Source organism: Lissotriton vulgaris, chromosome 2_1 (genome assembly GCF_964263255.1).
Source record: "Lissotriton vulgaris chromosome 2_1, aLisVul1.2, whole genome shotgun sequence".
NCBI lineage: Eukaryota > Metazoa > Chordata > Amphibia > Caudata > Salamandridae > Lissotriton > Lissotriton vulgaris.
Window position 1 is genome coordinate 1738401222 of NC_141687.1, and position 14520 is coordinate 1738415741.

The following is a 14520-nucleotide window of genomic DNA, read 5'->3' on the forward strand; positions in this document are numbered from 1 at the left end:
GATAAAGACAGACTCCAATGTTACTTTTGGCGGTTGATTATTTATTCATCAATATCGCAAAAAGTCGCTTGCATGTTTATTCACAAAATTTCAGAGTTTATTTGTCCCATCATTATGATGATATGTAGACAAACATTTCCAAAGAAATACTCCGATGCATTTCGGGCATGGATTGCCCTTTGTCAAGGAGATCTGAAAGCAAAAAGACGCTTTTACCTTCCGAGTTATAACCAATATAACATATACATTCACATTGCATGAAATATAATGACATCATCGGTAGCAGAAAGAACGTGACATACCCATTTAATAAACCCATGTAATGACGTGAGCTAGGTGAGAAACAGTGGGGGTTCGGGGGATGCAGGAAGTTAAGCGGGGTACACTTACATGTCAACGTCGTGTAAACTCTTGGCTCTCTGGGGAGACAAGAAATGACGGGCGGTTAAGCGGGATGAATAGCCGACGTTAAACACAATAACACGGGTCTCTGTTGGAGCTCCAACTTACTTGGGAATGGGTGGTGGGGACGGCTGCTGATGGATCCTAGGGTCGTAGACCGGAGGGTTCACGAAGTGGCGGCAGGAGCCGCCGGTATATGACACTACGCGGAGTTTTGCTGTGGAAATTAAAAAAGGACTGGGCAAGTGATCGTGAGGGTGGCGGCCATATTGGAGTGGGGAGTAGACGGTGAATGGGGAACGATATGTCAATTGAAGATGTGTACAGTGGTAATGTGCAAGCAGCAAACACAAGAGATAAAGTGTGAAACAAATATACCACAGGGGGTATTTATAGAAAACAGCTCAGTTCAATCCGGTCATTGAGACCGTGAGGCTTCATTGCCTGTAGTCTGTATATCCAAGCGGTCTCACGCTGGAGAAGAGTCTTGTTGTTGTCTTTTCCCTCATGTTTTTGGATCATTTCCAGCACCAAGAACTTGAGTTGGGCCACACTGTGGTGGAGTTCATTGAAATGTATTGCAATGTTCGATTTATGGTTTTTTGTGCGAATGTTCGACTTATGTTCATTTAGGCGTGTCTTTATTTTTCTGGTGGTTTTACCTACATATATCATGCCGCATGGGCATTTCAATAGGTATGTTAAATAGGTTGAATCGCATGTGGCATCGACATGAAGTTTGATTTTGAATCCTCTCATTGGGTGGTTTATACTGTTGCCCATGATGATATTGTGGCAATTGTTGCAGTTGTGGCACGGACGTGTGCCGGTATGGGTGGTTTGTTGAATGGGTTCTTTGCATAGAATTTCTTTTAAGTTCTCAGACCGGGTGTATGCGAAGATTGGTGGATTTTCAAATAAGTTGCCGAAGTCAGGTTCCGAGGACAGTATGCGCCAGTGTTTTAAGATGATTTTTTTGTATTTTTTGCTGGAGGTAGAGTATTTCGACACCAACACTGTTCTGTTTTCATCTTTTTTCGTGGAGCCTTTGAGTGCTTCCTAACGTGAGATAGCATTGGCTTTCTTGATGGCTTCAGTAAGGGATTCTTGAGGGTATCCTCTGTTGGTAAATCTTTTGGCCATTTCCTCCATTTTTTGTGTGCATATTTCTGGATTTGATACAATCCGTTTTATTCTTAACATTTGACTGTATGGCAAGTTTCTTTTGAGCGATTGTTGGTGAAAGCTGGTGTAGTGGACTGTGTTGTTGCGATCTGTTGGCTTTCTAAACAGATCAGTTGTTAATCCTGTTTCTGTGATTTTGACTAAAACGTCAAGAAAGGTGATTTTGTGTTCACTGATGTTCCACGTGAGAGTGATACGGTTGTCTTTGGAGTTCAGGTCAATCAATGCTGATTCTAAATTTTCTCGGGTATTTTTCCAAATGAAAAATAAGTCGTCAATGTAACGCACATATAACTTGAGGTTGTCTGACCAGTTGGAATTGGCGTAGATGTAGGTTGGTTCAAATTCTGACATGTAGATGTTCGCATAAGTTGGTGCAGCGTAATTGCCCATAGACATTCCAGACATCTGAAGGTAGTATTGTTGTTCATGTGTGAAGTAGCTGTGGTATAGCGTGAAAATGAGGAGTTCCATGAGGAAGGTTTGTAGAGGTTCCGAAAGATTGCTGTTCAGTAATACCTTTTCTATTGCTTCAATCCCACCTCCATGGGGAATAGACGTGTAAAGGCTTTTGACATCAGCAGTGCACAGGATTATATGTTCATCTGTGGCAAGTGATATTTCAGAGAGTTTTTGGAGAAATGCGGTTGTGTCTTTGATGTAGCTCCTGAGATTCGTTACGATGGGTTGTAGATGACGATCCAAGAATTTTCCTTTTGGTTCATGTATAGATCCCCGCGTGGACACAATGGGTCGGAACGGGGGGTCGATTAAGTTCTTGTGGCTTTTTGGTAACATCACGATAGTCGGACTTCTCGGATGTTCAATGATTAAGTATTTTTTCGTGCGGTCATCAATGGTACCGTTCTCATGGGCTTTAGACACCAGGTCTAGGAGTTCTGCTTTGTATTATTCCATTGGATTGGTACATAGAAGCATGTATGTTTCCAGATCATTTATATGTTCTTTGATTTTGGCATCGTACATGCTGGTATTGAGCACAACCAGTGCATCGCCTTTGTCGGCTTTAAGACATTTAATGGTTTTGTTGCCAGCAATTTTTCTCAGGGTGTCTCTGTCTTTTGGGGTGATGTTTGGCTTAGTTGTTCGACGGAAGTTGATTTTGGATATGTCTTGCTTTATGAGGGTCTCGAAGGTGTCTATGCTTTTATGACTACATGGTGGCATGTAGGTACTGGTGGTTTTTAAACCAAGAAGTTGATCTGGTTTAGTGTCGGTGGTCGGAGGAAGTACGTTCTCAAAGAAGTGCCTTAAACATTTCAATGAACTCCACCACAGTGTGGCCCAACTCAAGTTCTTGGTGCTCGAAATGATCCAAAAACATGAGGGAAAAGACAACAACAAGACTCTTCTCCAGCGTGAGACCGCTTGGATATACAGACTACAGGCAATGAAGCCTCACGGTCTCAATGACGGGATTGAACTGAGCTGTTTTCTATAAATACCCCCTGTGGTAAATTTGTTTCACACTTTATCTCTTGTGTTTGCTGCTTGCACATTACCATTGTACACATCTTCAATTGACATATCGTTGCCCATTCACCATCTACTCCCCACTCCAAGATGGCCGCCACCCTCACGATCACTTGCTCAGTCCTTTTTTAATGTCCACAGCAAAACTCCGCGTAGTGTCATATACCGGCGGCTCCTGCCGCCACTTCGTGAACCCTCCGGTCTACGACCCTAGGATCCATCAGCAGCCGTCCCCACCACCCATTCCCAAGTAAGTTGGAGCTCCAACAGAGACCCGCGTTATTGTGTTTAACGTCGGGTATTCATCCCGCTTAACCGCCCGTCATTTCTTGTCTCCCCAGAGAGCCAAGAGTTTACACGACCTTGACATGTAAGTGTACCCCGCTTAACTTCCTGCATCCCCCCGAACCCCCACTGTTTCTCACCTAGCTCACGTCATTACACGGGTTTATCAAATGGGTATGTCACGTTCTCTTTGCTACAGATGATGTCATTATATTTCATGAAATGTGAATGTATATGTTATATTGGTTATAACTCGGAAGGTAAAAGCATCTTTTTGCTTTCAGAACTCCTTGACAAAGGGCAATCCATGCCCGAAATGCATCGGAGTATTTCTTTGGAAATGTTTGTCTACATATCATCATAATGATGGGACATATAAACTCTGAAATTTTGTGAATAAACATGCAAACTACTTTTTGCGATATTGATGAATAAATAATCAACCGCCAAAAGTAACATTGGAGTCTGTCTTTATCTGACGAACCACAGTGTGTGTCCACAAGCAAGGATGCGTTTACTCCCGATGTAACGCACACAACCAGTCCTTCTCTGACTGTACCCATAAAGGGTGCTCTCATAAATTGCAGGTCACTAGTTAAGCATTCTTTTGACATTCAGCAATCTCTAATAGATAATAATTGGGACTTTTTGTTCCTAACGGAAACATGGCTAAATGAGGAAATCAACCCTGCTATCACCTTGGCGATTCCGGAAGGTTTCAGCATCATTTGTGCAAATCGACACAATGGAAAAAGAGGAGGAGGAGTGGCAATTGTCTATAAAGACAAGTGGACCATTAACTCTCCCCATTTTAATCCCATCGATAACATTGAGGGGCTTCCTTTTTGTATCAACCTCTCTGCATCTGTCTCATTTGCAGGCCTGCTGCTGTACCGACCGCCTAATTCCAGTCCCACTCATCTCCCGGCCTTACTCGATTACATCACACTAGCCACCACCCGTTAAGCTAATTTTACTGTTCTGGGAGACTTCAATCTCCATGCAGATGATCTTTCTTGCTCTATGAGCTCAAATTGGCTATTAACACTCTCCGCCTGCGACCTGCCCCAGCTAGTGGTCCATCCCACCCACAGAGCTGGACACACTTTGGACCTAATTTTTTCCAATCTCTCGAGCTTGATAATTGATGATCCAATCCCCTTCACATGGTCAGATCATTTTTTAATACCATTCTCGGCCTCTATCTCTCGTTATGATCGACCCTCTTCCACCCCGAGAGATCTTGGTAGAAATTGGAGCAAAATAACATCTTTGACCCTTGAAGATCATCTTAAAGATAGTTACCCTGACCTGGGCGAGGATTTGGATTCACGTATTGCTCATTTTAATGAATGGATTAGCAAGGCTATCAATTCTTTGGCACCCCTTAGGCCGATAAAAACTTTTAGATCCGCCCCAGCGGCCCCATCGTTCTCAGATGAACTACGCAAATCTAAATCTGCCTGTAAAGTACTGGAGAGACGCTGGAGATTGGACTATTCTAATGACAGCAACATTAATTATCGTAAAGCCCTAAAGGACTACCGAAAACATATTAATAAACAAAAAAGAAATTTCCTAGCAGAAAAAATTGACAAAGCTAACAATGCTCCCAAGGAAATCTTTTCAATTGTTAGATCATTCACTAACCCCCAAGCTTTGATCCGTAAGCAGCCAGTCTCCCAGGAACTATGTCTTAAACTATCAGAGTTCTTTGAAGACAAGATTGCACGGATTCAGCCCTCTTTTCCGTCCAAAGATAATACGGACCTTCTTGTGGCTCGAACAGTGCCATATCCTGCTGGTCCCGCTCTCCCTGAATTTGCTGAAATTTCTACTGAGCTCTCTCTTCAAGAGCTACTCAGATGCAGATCAGGCTCCCCTGGGGACCCATGGCCTGCCAAATACTATAAAGTGTTAGCCTCTTTTTTAAATCCCTTCCTCAACACTATGTGGAACTCCTCTTTTAGTTCAGGAATCTATCCAGAGGCATGGAAACACGCGTTCTTGATCCCTATCCTGAAAAAGGCCACTGCGAACCCCGAGGATACGGCTAATTACAGACCGATTTCTCTTCTTCCAGCCCCAGCCAAAATTCTAGAACGGCTTGCTTACCAGCAACTTGCCCATTATATTGAGAGGAATGGCCTCTACCATGACTCCCAACATGGCTTTAGCAGGGGTTGCAAAACGGAATCGGCCTCATTGAGATGGCCGACTCTGTGCGATGGACCTTAGACCAGGGATCGAGGGCGGTGTTGGTGCTGCTAGATTTATCAGCAGCATTCGACACCGTCTCCCACCCTTTACTGCTTAATAGATTGCAGGATATTGGTATTCAAGGCAAGGTCCTCGCTTGGATCAGCTCGTTTTTGTCCAACCGCACACAACAGGTTCACACCCCTCCTTTCACTTCAACACCTAGACCATTGAGGTGGGGTGTCCCCCAGGGCTCTTCTCTTATCCCACTTTTATTTAATGTGTATTTTTCACCGTTGGCAGAGCTGATCACCCGCTCAGGAATAAAAACAACGTCCTACGCGGACGATATCCAGCTGCTGTTTATGTTTAAGGACCCATCTTCTAGTACTTTCGATCCTCTCAAAACTTGTCTGAGAGATATCGCCAGCTGGATGGACCTTATCTCCTTGAGACTTAATGCTGGGAAAACAGAGGTGCTCTTTTTTAATCAGCCATCCCCTCTTAGCTCGAACCTGTGGTGGCCGGAAGATCTGACCCCCGCCCGACCCCAAAGGACTCTGTGAGAAACTTAGGAGTCCTCTGAGATAACAAGTTATCTTTCGATAGTCAGGTTTATATTGTCTCAGCGGCTTGTTTCTCCAAGATAAGGATTTAAAAAAAACTAATTAACTATCTACCTTGTGCCAAAAGAAAAAACATTGTTCATGCCCTTATCATCTCCCATCTCGATTATGCTAATGGCCTGTATCTGGGACTCAATAAAGGTCTCTGTCAGAAACTTCAAAGGGTCCAGAATGCTGCTGCACGTTTAATTGGTGGCCTTTCTCGCAGACAGCATATCTCCCCATACCTAAGGGAACTACATTGGCTCCCTATGGGCAAACAAATTGAGTTCAAGGCGATGATACTCGCCTTTCGATCCACCAAGGGCCTTGGCTCGGCTCACCTTCAATCTGCCTTGCGACCCTACAGTAATCTGAGATCCCTTCGTTCCAATACCAAACTTTTGCTGGCCACCCCTAGATACAGAAAGTCCCGAGCGGGTGGAAAGACCTTTGAGCTCGGAGCTGCTCTAAGATGGAACAAATTGCCTCTGGATCTTCGTAGGAGCAATTCGGAACAAGAATTCCGTAGATCCCTGAAAACCTTTCTGTTTCGCCTGTAATTTTTGCCTTTGAGCCGGTTATCATTCAGTCAGCGCCGGGACACCCTGTTGCGGTATCTGCGCGCTTTACAAAAGACACTATAATAATAATAATATTTCCTTAAGACCCTCTTCTTTTGTACACTTTTGTTGTCCTTCCAGACTAAACACATGCATTATCAGGTTTCAATCTTCCTATGGTTCTGATCTATGAACACTGATTAGGACTGCTCCAGTGGCAATGCAATATTTGTTGTACCTGATAAAATCTAATACCTCTGGGTTTGGTATGTGTCATGTACAATAAATAACTCAAACTACTAGTTACACGATTCAATAAGGGGTACAACATGCAGGTTATTGTGCTTTCCTCACTAAAATCTGCATTCACCAGTATTTTCCGCCATTAAATGTGACGTATACCCCTGGAAAAAAACAGCAGTTTTGTGAATTCTATTGTACGTGGTACTTAACAGATGTGGTAAACGGTGCACGACCTGTAACTCTGATTCCTGCACAGAGATTTGCATAGTTTGTGAAAATTCCTGGTAAAGTTGTAATCTGACTGTAGTAATTACTAGTGGCTGAGATTAGTTCAAGTAATCCATCACTTTTTTATATACTTCAGTTTTAGTCTGGGCCTAAGATGTCACAGTCCACATTTTTTAAAATGTTAATGCAGGTAGACAATTTAGCCACCTAAGAAGACTATTGTTAGACCTGTCATCCTTAGGGTGGCCTACCCCAGACATTTCTGCCTGCTTACCTTCACTTTCTGCAGATTGATTTTGTTGGCCTCAGGACGGTGAGCACTTTACCATTTTGGTCCAGATTAATATGAGGCTCGGAAAGCATCTGAGGTTAGAGGCTTCTGAGCCTCATTGTGGTTTTAGTTTTGACCGCTGTATTACGATGCAGGCAGTTGAAAGTGAAACTGGCCGGTCATTCCGTCTGGATTCCGACAGGTTCAAGAAGTCCATTGGCCAGTCCGAGACTATAGAGGGCATTTCAGAGGTAGGGATTACGATGTTGGTTTCCAACAGGATTTCCATGCCGGGGGTTTCCAACATGGAAACCCTGTTGGAAAATGACTTTGGGGCCTCTAGCAGGGACCCCTTCACCCTGCGGTCTCTGGTTTGGGGCCAAGGCGGAACCAGAGGTGCCCCCCCTGTGAATAACTCCACCGTGTGGCAGGCACCATGAGGTGCCAGCCACACGCCTCAGGGATTCATACAAACTCCCATTTCTCTATGGGAACTTGTTCTATGGCCAGTTTACAGCCATAGCACAAGCTCCCATAGGTAAATGGGAGTTTGTGACTGCAACATGTGCGTTCACATTGTAATTAGGTATTTGGAACTGCAGATCAATGGTCGGGCGGTTCCCATACCAATATGGTGCGGGCGGACTCATCGTCCTAAGGCCCTTAATCTTTAAAAAACCATATCTCAGCTTCAACTAATTGTATTTTTGTCACTTTGCTCTTCCTTTACCCTCACTCCAGGGGTCGGCGTTACAAAGACACAACCACCATTTTAGAAGCAGGTTAATCGGCTAGTTGTTCGCCCAACCTGCCTACTTAACAGGAAGCTGGCGCGCAGCAGGCACTCCGCTGGCTTGCCGAAGGCGCACCTAAGGCAAGCCCATCTGCTCCCGTCCACGCACCGCCCATGCACAGCGCCAGCCCCCACCCCGTTTGGACACAAACTTTCCCAGGCCATATGTTCACTCTAACAGCACATTACACAGCCTAAATCTCATTAAGCATAATCCACTGTGCATTTGTATTTTACCTGGCCGGCAACCTCCAACCGATTATAAATTATGCCCTGGATGCAAGACAAACCTACCGATGTTTACTGCTCAACAGGAGAAACTTACACAGTATATACTTAAAAGTAGGAAAGGATGTGTGGGGGGGAAAGACTTTAAGTGTGTATTACTGAATGCAAGATCCTTAGTTAAACACAGTATTGTCTGTGCATCTCTAATTGAGGAAGAAGTAATCAATATTGCCTTCATTACTGAGTCATTAACGGACAAAGCCTCTGGTCCAGACTTGGCGAAACCCACTCCCCCAGGCTACCTTTGCTATACAATAAATAGGCCAGCTAAGAAAGGTGGTGGCTTAACAGTAATATATCAAAACTCCATAAACGTAACTTTTAAATGTTCATCCAATATGGAATGCAACATACTAGTTTTTTGTTTCTACCTCTTGCACCACTACACTTCTAAAGGCACTCTTATTTATAGACCTCCTGAACCCAGAAACTGGTTTATAATACAAGCTGGCAGCTGTTTGGAAAACGAGATAATTGCATGCTCCTATACTATATTAGGGCTTTTCAACTTACAATTAGAAGCTGAAAATGCTTCGGATACGTTGGAGGAGGCGCTGTAGAGCTGTTTTCGAACGAGAACGAGAGCGGGTGTCGTAGAGGGAGCCAGAGCCGAAAGCCGGGAGCCGGGAGCCTGCGTGCTGTGGCATCAAAGTAGTTCCGAAGTATCCCAAAAGGCTCCGAGACACGTCACGCCGCACCGCACCGCACTGAAGTGGAAGTGGGTGCTGGGCACGGGCCGAGAGAGTTCGTGGTCTGATTTGCCCTGAGACATTGAGGCACTTCGCACCGCACCGCACCGCTTGGTTCTGCTCTGCACCAGAGAAGTAGAAGCAGAGGCAGAAGCAGAAGCGGGAGCGGGAGCGCCTGAAACGCCGGTGGTTGAAGTGCCGTGCCGTAGCGCTACACAGTGCCCATAGTGCCCTTAGCGCCCATAGTGCCCATAGTACCCTTAAGCCTCGAGGGGCCGAACACAAACTCGCTAGGAGGGGAGGCGAGGCGGCGCCAGGGCAGGCGTCCGTGGTACCTGAGGCGCTCAAAAGCACATTTAAAAGTGCATTGTGAAGCGTTTAAAGCGTTTAAAGTGCCAGACATACAGGAGCTCGGCTTGGAGCAGAGAAGAGAGGCTTGGACCGAGGAGAGCCAGTGCCGGGCGAGTCACGCACCGGCAACGATATTGACAGCAGCACAGTCAGCAACTAAAGCCTGCAAGGAGCAGCAGCATTCTGCGAGTGAGCAGCTGATCCGGTGAGGAGTAGTGGAGGGGGTTGAGTGGTGGAGGTGAAAGAGGTGCCAGTGGTGGTGTACAGTAGTAAAATCAGCCACCGTCAGAAGAGGAGTTTGGAGTTGTGTGCAGAGGGGGAGTTCAGAATAGGTCAGCCCATCGTTAACCAGCACCTGCGCAATTACTGAATACCACGCAAGTTAAAAGCCTCTTGTGGTTGCAGTGCACAGCCCCCTAAGGGCAGAGAGAAGCCTCGTAAAGCCTGGGTGTCAAGCCGGCCGGAACAATGAGCTCCGGGCGGACACGAAGGAACCCCCCACAGACCACGAAACAGAAATCCAAAACGAAAGCACCCACAAGTCCCTCCAAAGACGTCATAGCCAATCCCCCCACTACCTCACTAATACCACCAATCTACTCAATCTTTGGCACAATTAGGTCTAATGGAAAATTCACATTTCTGAAAGATCCAGGAACAGCAATTTACTCAATGCCAATTACCTCAAATGGATTACAAAAACCCATGACCCCGAGCAAGGCATCTATGGAGTCAGCTATTCCACAGTCGTTCCAGCCCTGTGTAAATGTCACTTCAGCAAAGGGCATTGGGATAGTTGAACTAGACAAGTGCTCACAAGTAGCCCAGGGAAACAATAAGCACAAGATACAAATACAAACCCAAGTGCACACAGAACACACGGAAAACAGAAGTTACGTCTCGGCCCAAGAAAAAATGAACCACACAATGTCGTCAGGTGTCATTGAATGGATAATGGACAGCCCAAGCGAAAAAGCTACGGAAGAGAATACACCAAATACACAGCTCCAAAGAACCACAACGATACCTATTCCGTTAGTCCTATTAACAAACGATACAAATCTAGATGCACCAAGGCCCAGTAATCCACCAGTCATTGATGATGATGAAGGAAATAAAAACACTAGCAATACAGATGTCGCACATAAGGAACAACCAAATAACCATTTGACCCCTAGACTGGACTCACGTCTAAATCAAACAAAGCAAAAAGCCAGCAAGGACACTGAGGGGTGTAATCCCTGGTTGGTTTCCCAAATTTTTTCAGACAAGAATACAAGAAAAATGCCCAGTAACGCAAAAGAAGATAAGCAAATAAATGCAACTGGTTCCAAGTAAATTAAATTATACAATAAATTATACAATAAGGTTGTAGGTCATACAACAGAGGCACAAGGAGAAATCGCATGCGAACAGTACCGAAGTAATCTACTAACCCAGGAACTAGTAAATAATAATTTAATTGAGATATCCAGTGGGTCAATTCAGGACGCAGAAATCCTAGAACATTCAGCCTGGGTCATCTGCCCCGAAGTTGTATGTCATCAGGAACCATCAATAATAGAAATTCCTGTCAGCATTAAGTGAACCATCATCTGCAAAAAGATCACCATACAAAGGCCGTCCGTTCAAACAAAAGGATGATTACCGAATTCTATCGGCTCTTGATGAACACCCACACAGTAAACCTACGTCAAACCAGCAAGCGGGAACACACGGGCTCAACCAAAATCTGGAATCCATAATCAATTTACACAGTGCACTGGGCAAAATTTTGGAAACCTCGATCAAAACTCTGAACTTGCAGTCAGACAAATTGGATATCCAAATCCACTTAATGCGTACAAAAGCTGAACATATATCTAGTATAAACAAAAAACTGGACACTATAGGACACTTGTTTGACATTTCTCTGGAAAGGTCTGATCCCTGGTCTCAGCTCCCAAATTGCACCTGTAGCCCAATATTGGACAAGCTGAAGGACTTGCCATCCATACTCAAAGACATCCTACAGGAATGCAAGTATGCAAACCAAGGACCCAATGGAATACTAAATGGAAGAGATTCCATTGCTCAACAAAAAGGCGCCCTTAAAGAAGAAATAGGAAATTGTGTAAAAAGTAAGGTAGATCCGACAATACTAGTAGCACAACAAACAACAGATAACGAGCTGAAACAAAACACGCCAATGAAAACAAGACCTGATAAACCACAGGAAGAGAAAAACGTCGCAGGGACAAAACCAGGAGCCTGGAATAGCATCAGTCACTAATCATCAGAAACAGAACAGCTCGAACAGCACAGTGAAAAACTTTCGAACACCAAACAACCTCTTACAAAAAGGCAGAAAAACGTGCAAGGAAAAACAGAAACCAACTATTAAATCGTATGCCTGCTACCAAGCAGGCCCAGGTCAACTTTCCAATCTTTAAATGCCCAAAATCATTAGCAAAAACTAAATCTGGCAATGAAGTGGGACCTTATCTGTTAACAAAAACACCAAAACCCCGGGTCAGTCTCCGGAAGCGCAGCTCTAAAGCAGAAGGGGAACAGCCCACCGTTAAAGAGGAACGTCGTAACAACCAAGCCCAAATAAAAAGATCAAGAACATCAACAACATCAGAGGAGATCACCTACGTAACAAGCTTGGATAAAGATGACCCAAACAAGGACGAAAATGCATTCCTAGCCACAACATCAAGTAGTGTGGACTGGAGTCTGGAAAGCATAGATTATGACTGCTAGCAATTGAATAGAACATTAGGGAATTTCAAGGAAGAGCTAAATAACAACGGGAACAAACTACGGCAAAAAACCTGGGCCATGCAGCAAGGAACCAACCATCAAAAAAAGAAACAAGAGCACAGTATATACGAGTCCAACAAGCACGGATGCCAAAGGGTAGTGACCAAAGGCGTCGATAATAAACACAAAGTTTTTCCAAACCCTAGTATAACTATGACAACCAATATCACCTCAAAAAGGGATAAAGCCAGCACCAGACTAGTCACTGCAAAAGTTGTCAAGAGTAAGCACGACAGGCTAGAAGTAAAGATCATCACAGAACAGCACAACCATCCAGAAAGTATAGGACCTGAAAAAACGACCACCAACAGCGATCGTAGGCCAATTACAGAACCAGGCGGAAAATCAAGAAAAATTGATAAAGTAAAAACCAAGGCAAGCAGGCTATCAGAGCGACTTTGGAACGACGACCACAGCCATCAGGTCAAAAACATAAGGGATGAGGCAAAGGAAAACGGAAGCAATAAAATAATGAGAACTCGGCTGCATTGCAACAAGTACGGCATAAAATCAACAACAACTGGAAGGTTACTTTTTATACCTAATTACAAAATGCAAGGCACACAAGACTATCTAAACCGAGGAAACATCTTACATCTGACATTGGCCATCCCGAGCCTCAACCATATATCATCTACAGACTTACTGACAATCGAATTTGTCAATCTTGGGAACAACGCTGCCAAGGAAGGCTCCCTTACGACTTGGAGAAGCGAAGAAATTGTTAAGCAGCTATTAAATGAATCCACGAAATTTGAAGAATGGGGGATCTCTCTTAAGGAGGAGGCAACGACAGGTTACCCCTCGCTCCTGTTAAGAAAGCGCACCAAAGGAGAAGTTCATACTGGGGTAAGTCGACATACATACTCCGTTCTGCAGGGTGCCAGGGGTGCATAATTTTCTAAAACTGAGCAACAGAACAGACAACTGCTAGGCCCAATGGAAAACTGAACTAATATCGGGGCGTGCAACACCGGAAGAGGCACAGTAAAAGTCCTTTCCTGGAACATCGCCGGTGCTAAAGAAATCTTAAATAATGAACGGAAAATGCTCACTTGGGCCGCCTATGACATCATCGCCCTGCTGATAGAGCCAATTGACGTTCCAGGCAGAATCAGTTATCATGTCAGTGCAACTCGCATTCAGCGGTATGGTCGAGCAAAGGGTGGTGTGTCGGTCTACATAGACACTGCATTAAAGATCAAGGCTTCCAAACTGGCCTCTTCCACTGCAGATATGCAAATAATCAAAATAGAGGGTTTATCCAACGCTGGCATCGGAACCATAATTCTAATAAACATATACGCCCATCCCAAAATGAAGATAAAAAAGGAGCTATTCAACAATGTAATATCTGGCATCCGTCTTGATCAACCAACATGGGAGATAATCCTCACGGGCGATTTCAACCCCAACCCATTATTCAGCTCCCAGAAGAGGAGGACAATATCATCACTGCGAACGAATTCTGAGCGGTTGAATCACAGGAGATCCCGCCCTCCAAGAAGATCGACCAAGTGGGGAGACTCCTGATGTGGGCCCTGGGAAATCACGGATTGCGAGTACTCAATGGAAGAACCAAACAGGATAAATACCCTTCTAACACCTATATAGGCCCCTCCAAAAGTTCAACTTTGGATTATACCATTGTCTCGCTCCCTCTACTGGGGTTAATTAAAAATTTCCAAATTCTATGTTCGGCTGATAGTGACCATCTAATGCAACACATCGAAATCAACCTGGCACCACCCAAACATTTTAAAGCCCGATCATTAGGCGGGGAATTATCAACAATCAACTTGAAAAGAATAAGGTGGACAAGTAAATCAATATCGCTAATAGCACAGGAGGCAAGGCACTTACTGCAAACAATAACCAACGATAACGAACTGTGTGCAGAAACATGGACAGCCTTTCTAAACAAATTACCAAAGACCGGAGCTAACCTAGGCAAGAATTTCAACCAAAAGACACACAGTAAGCCCAGTAAGATCATACTGTCCGTAAGAAGTCGCCTGCGGCAGTTAATGAGGCAAGCAAAGGGTCATAGTACAAAATCATGCATTTGGCAAACAATCCGATCTGTAAGGAAACAATACAAGAAACAAATCTGGACTGA

At 44.5% G+C, this 14520-nt stretch overlaps 1 protein-coding gene across 1 annotated transcript in view; it reads right to left on the minus strand.

Annotated features, from left to right (window-relative positions):
* LOC147733211 (mucin-5B-like) overlaps positions 1 to 14520 on the minus strand; it is a 1334855-nt gene that overhangs the window by 127329 nt on the left and 1193006 nt on the right. Inside the window, exon 25 of the mRNA XM_086956056.1 lies at positions 1467 to 2486. Within this exon, the coding sequence (XP_086812182.1) occupies positions 1467 to 2486 (1020 nt within the window). The remainder of the gene's footprint in view (positions 1 to 1466; positions 2487 to 14520) is intronic.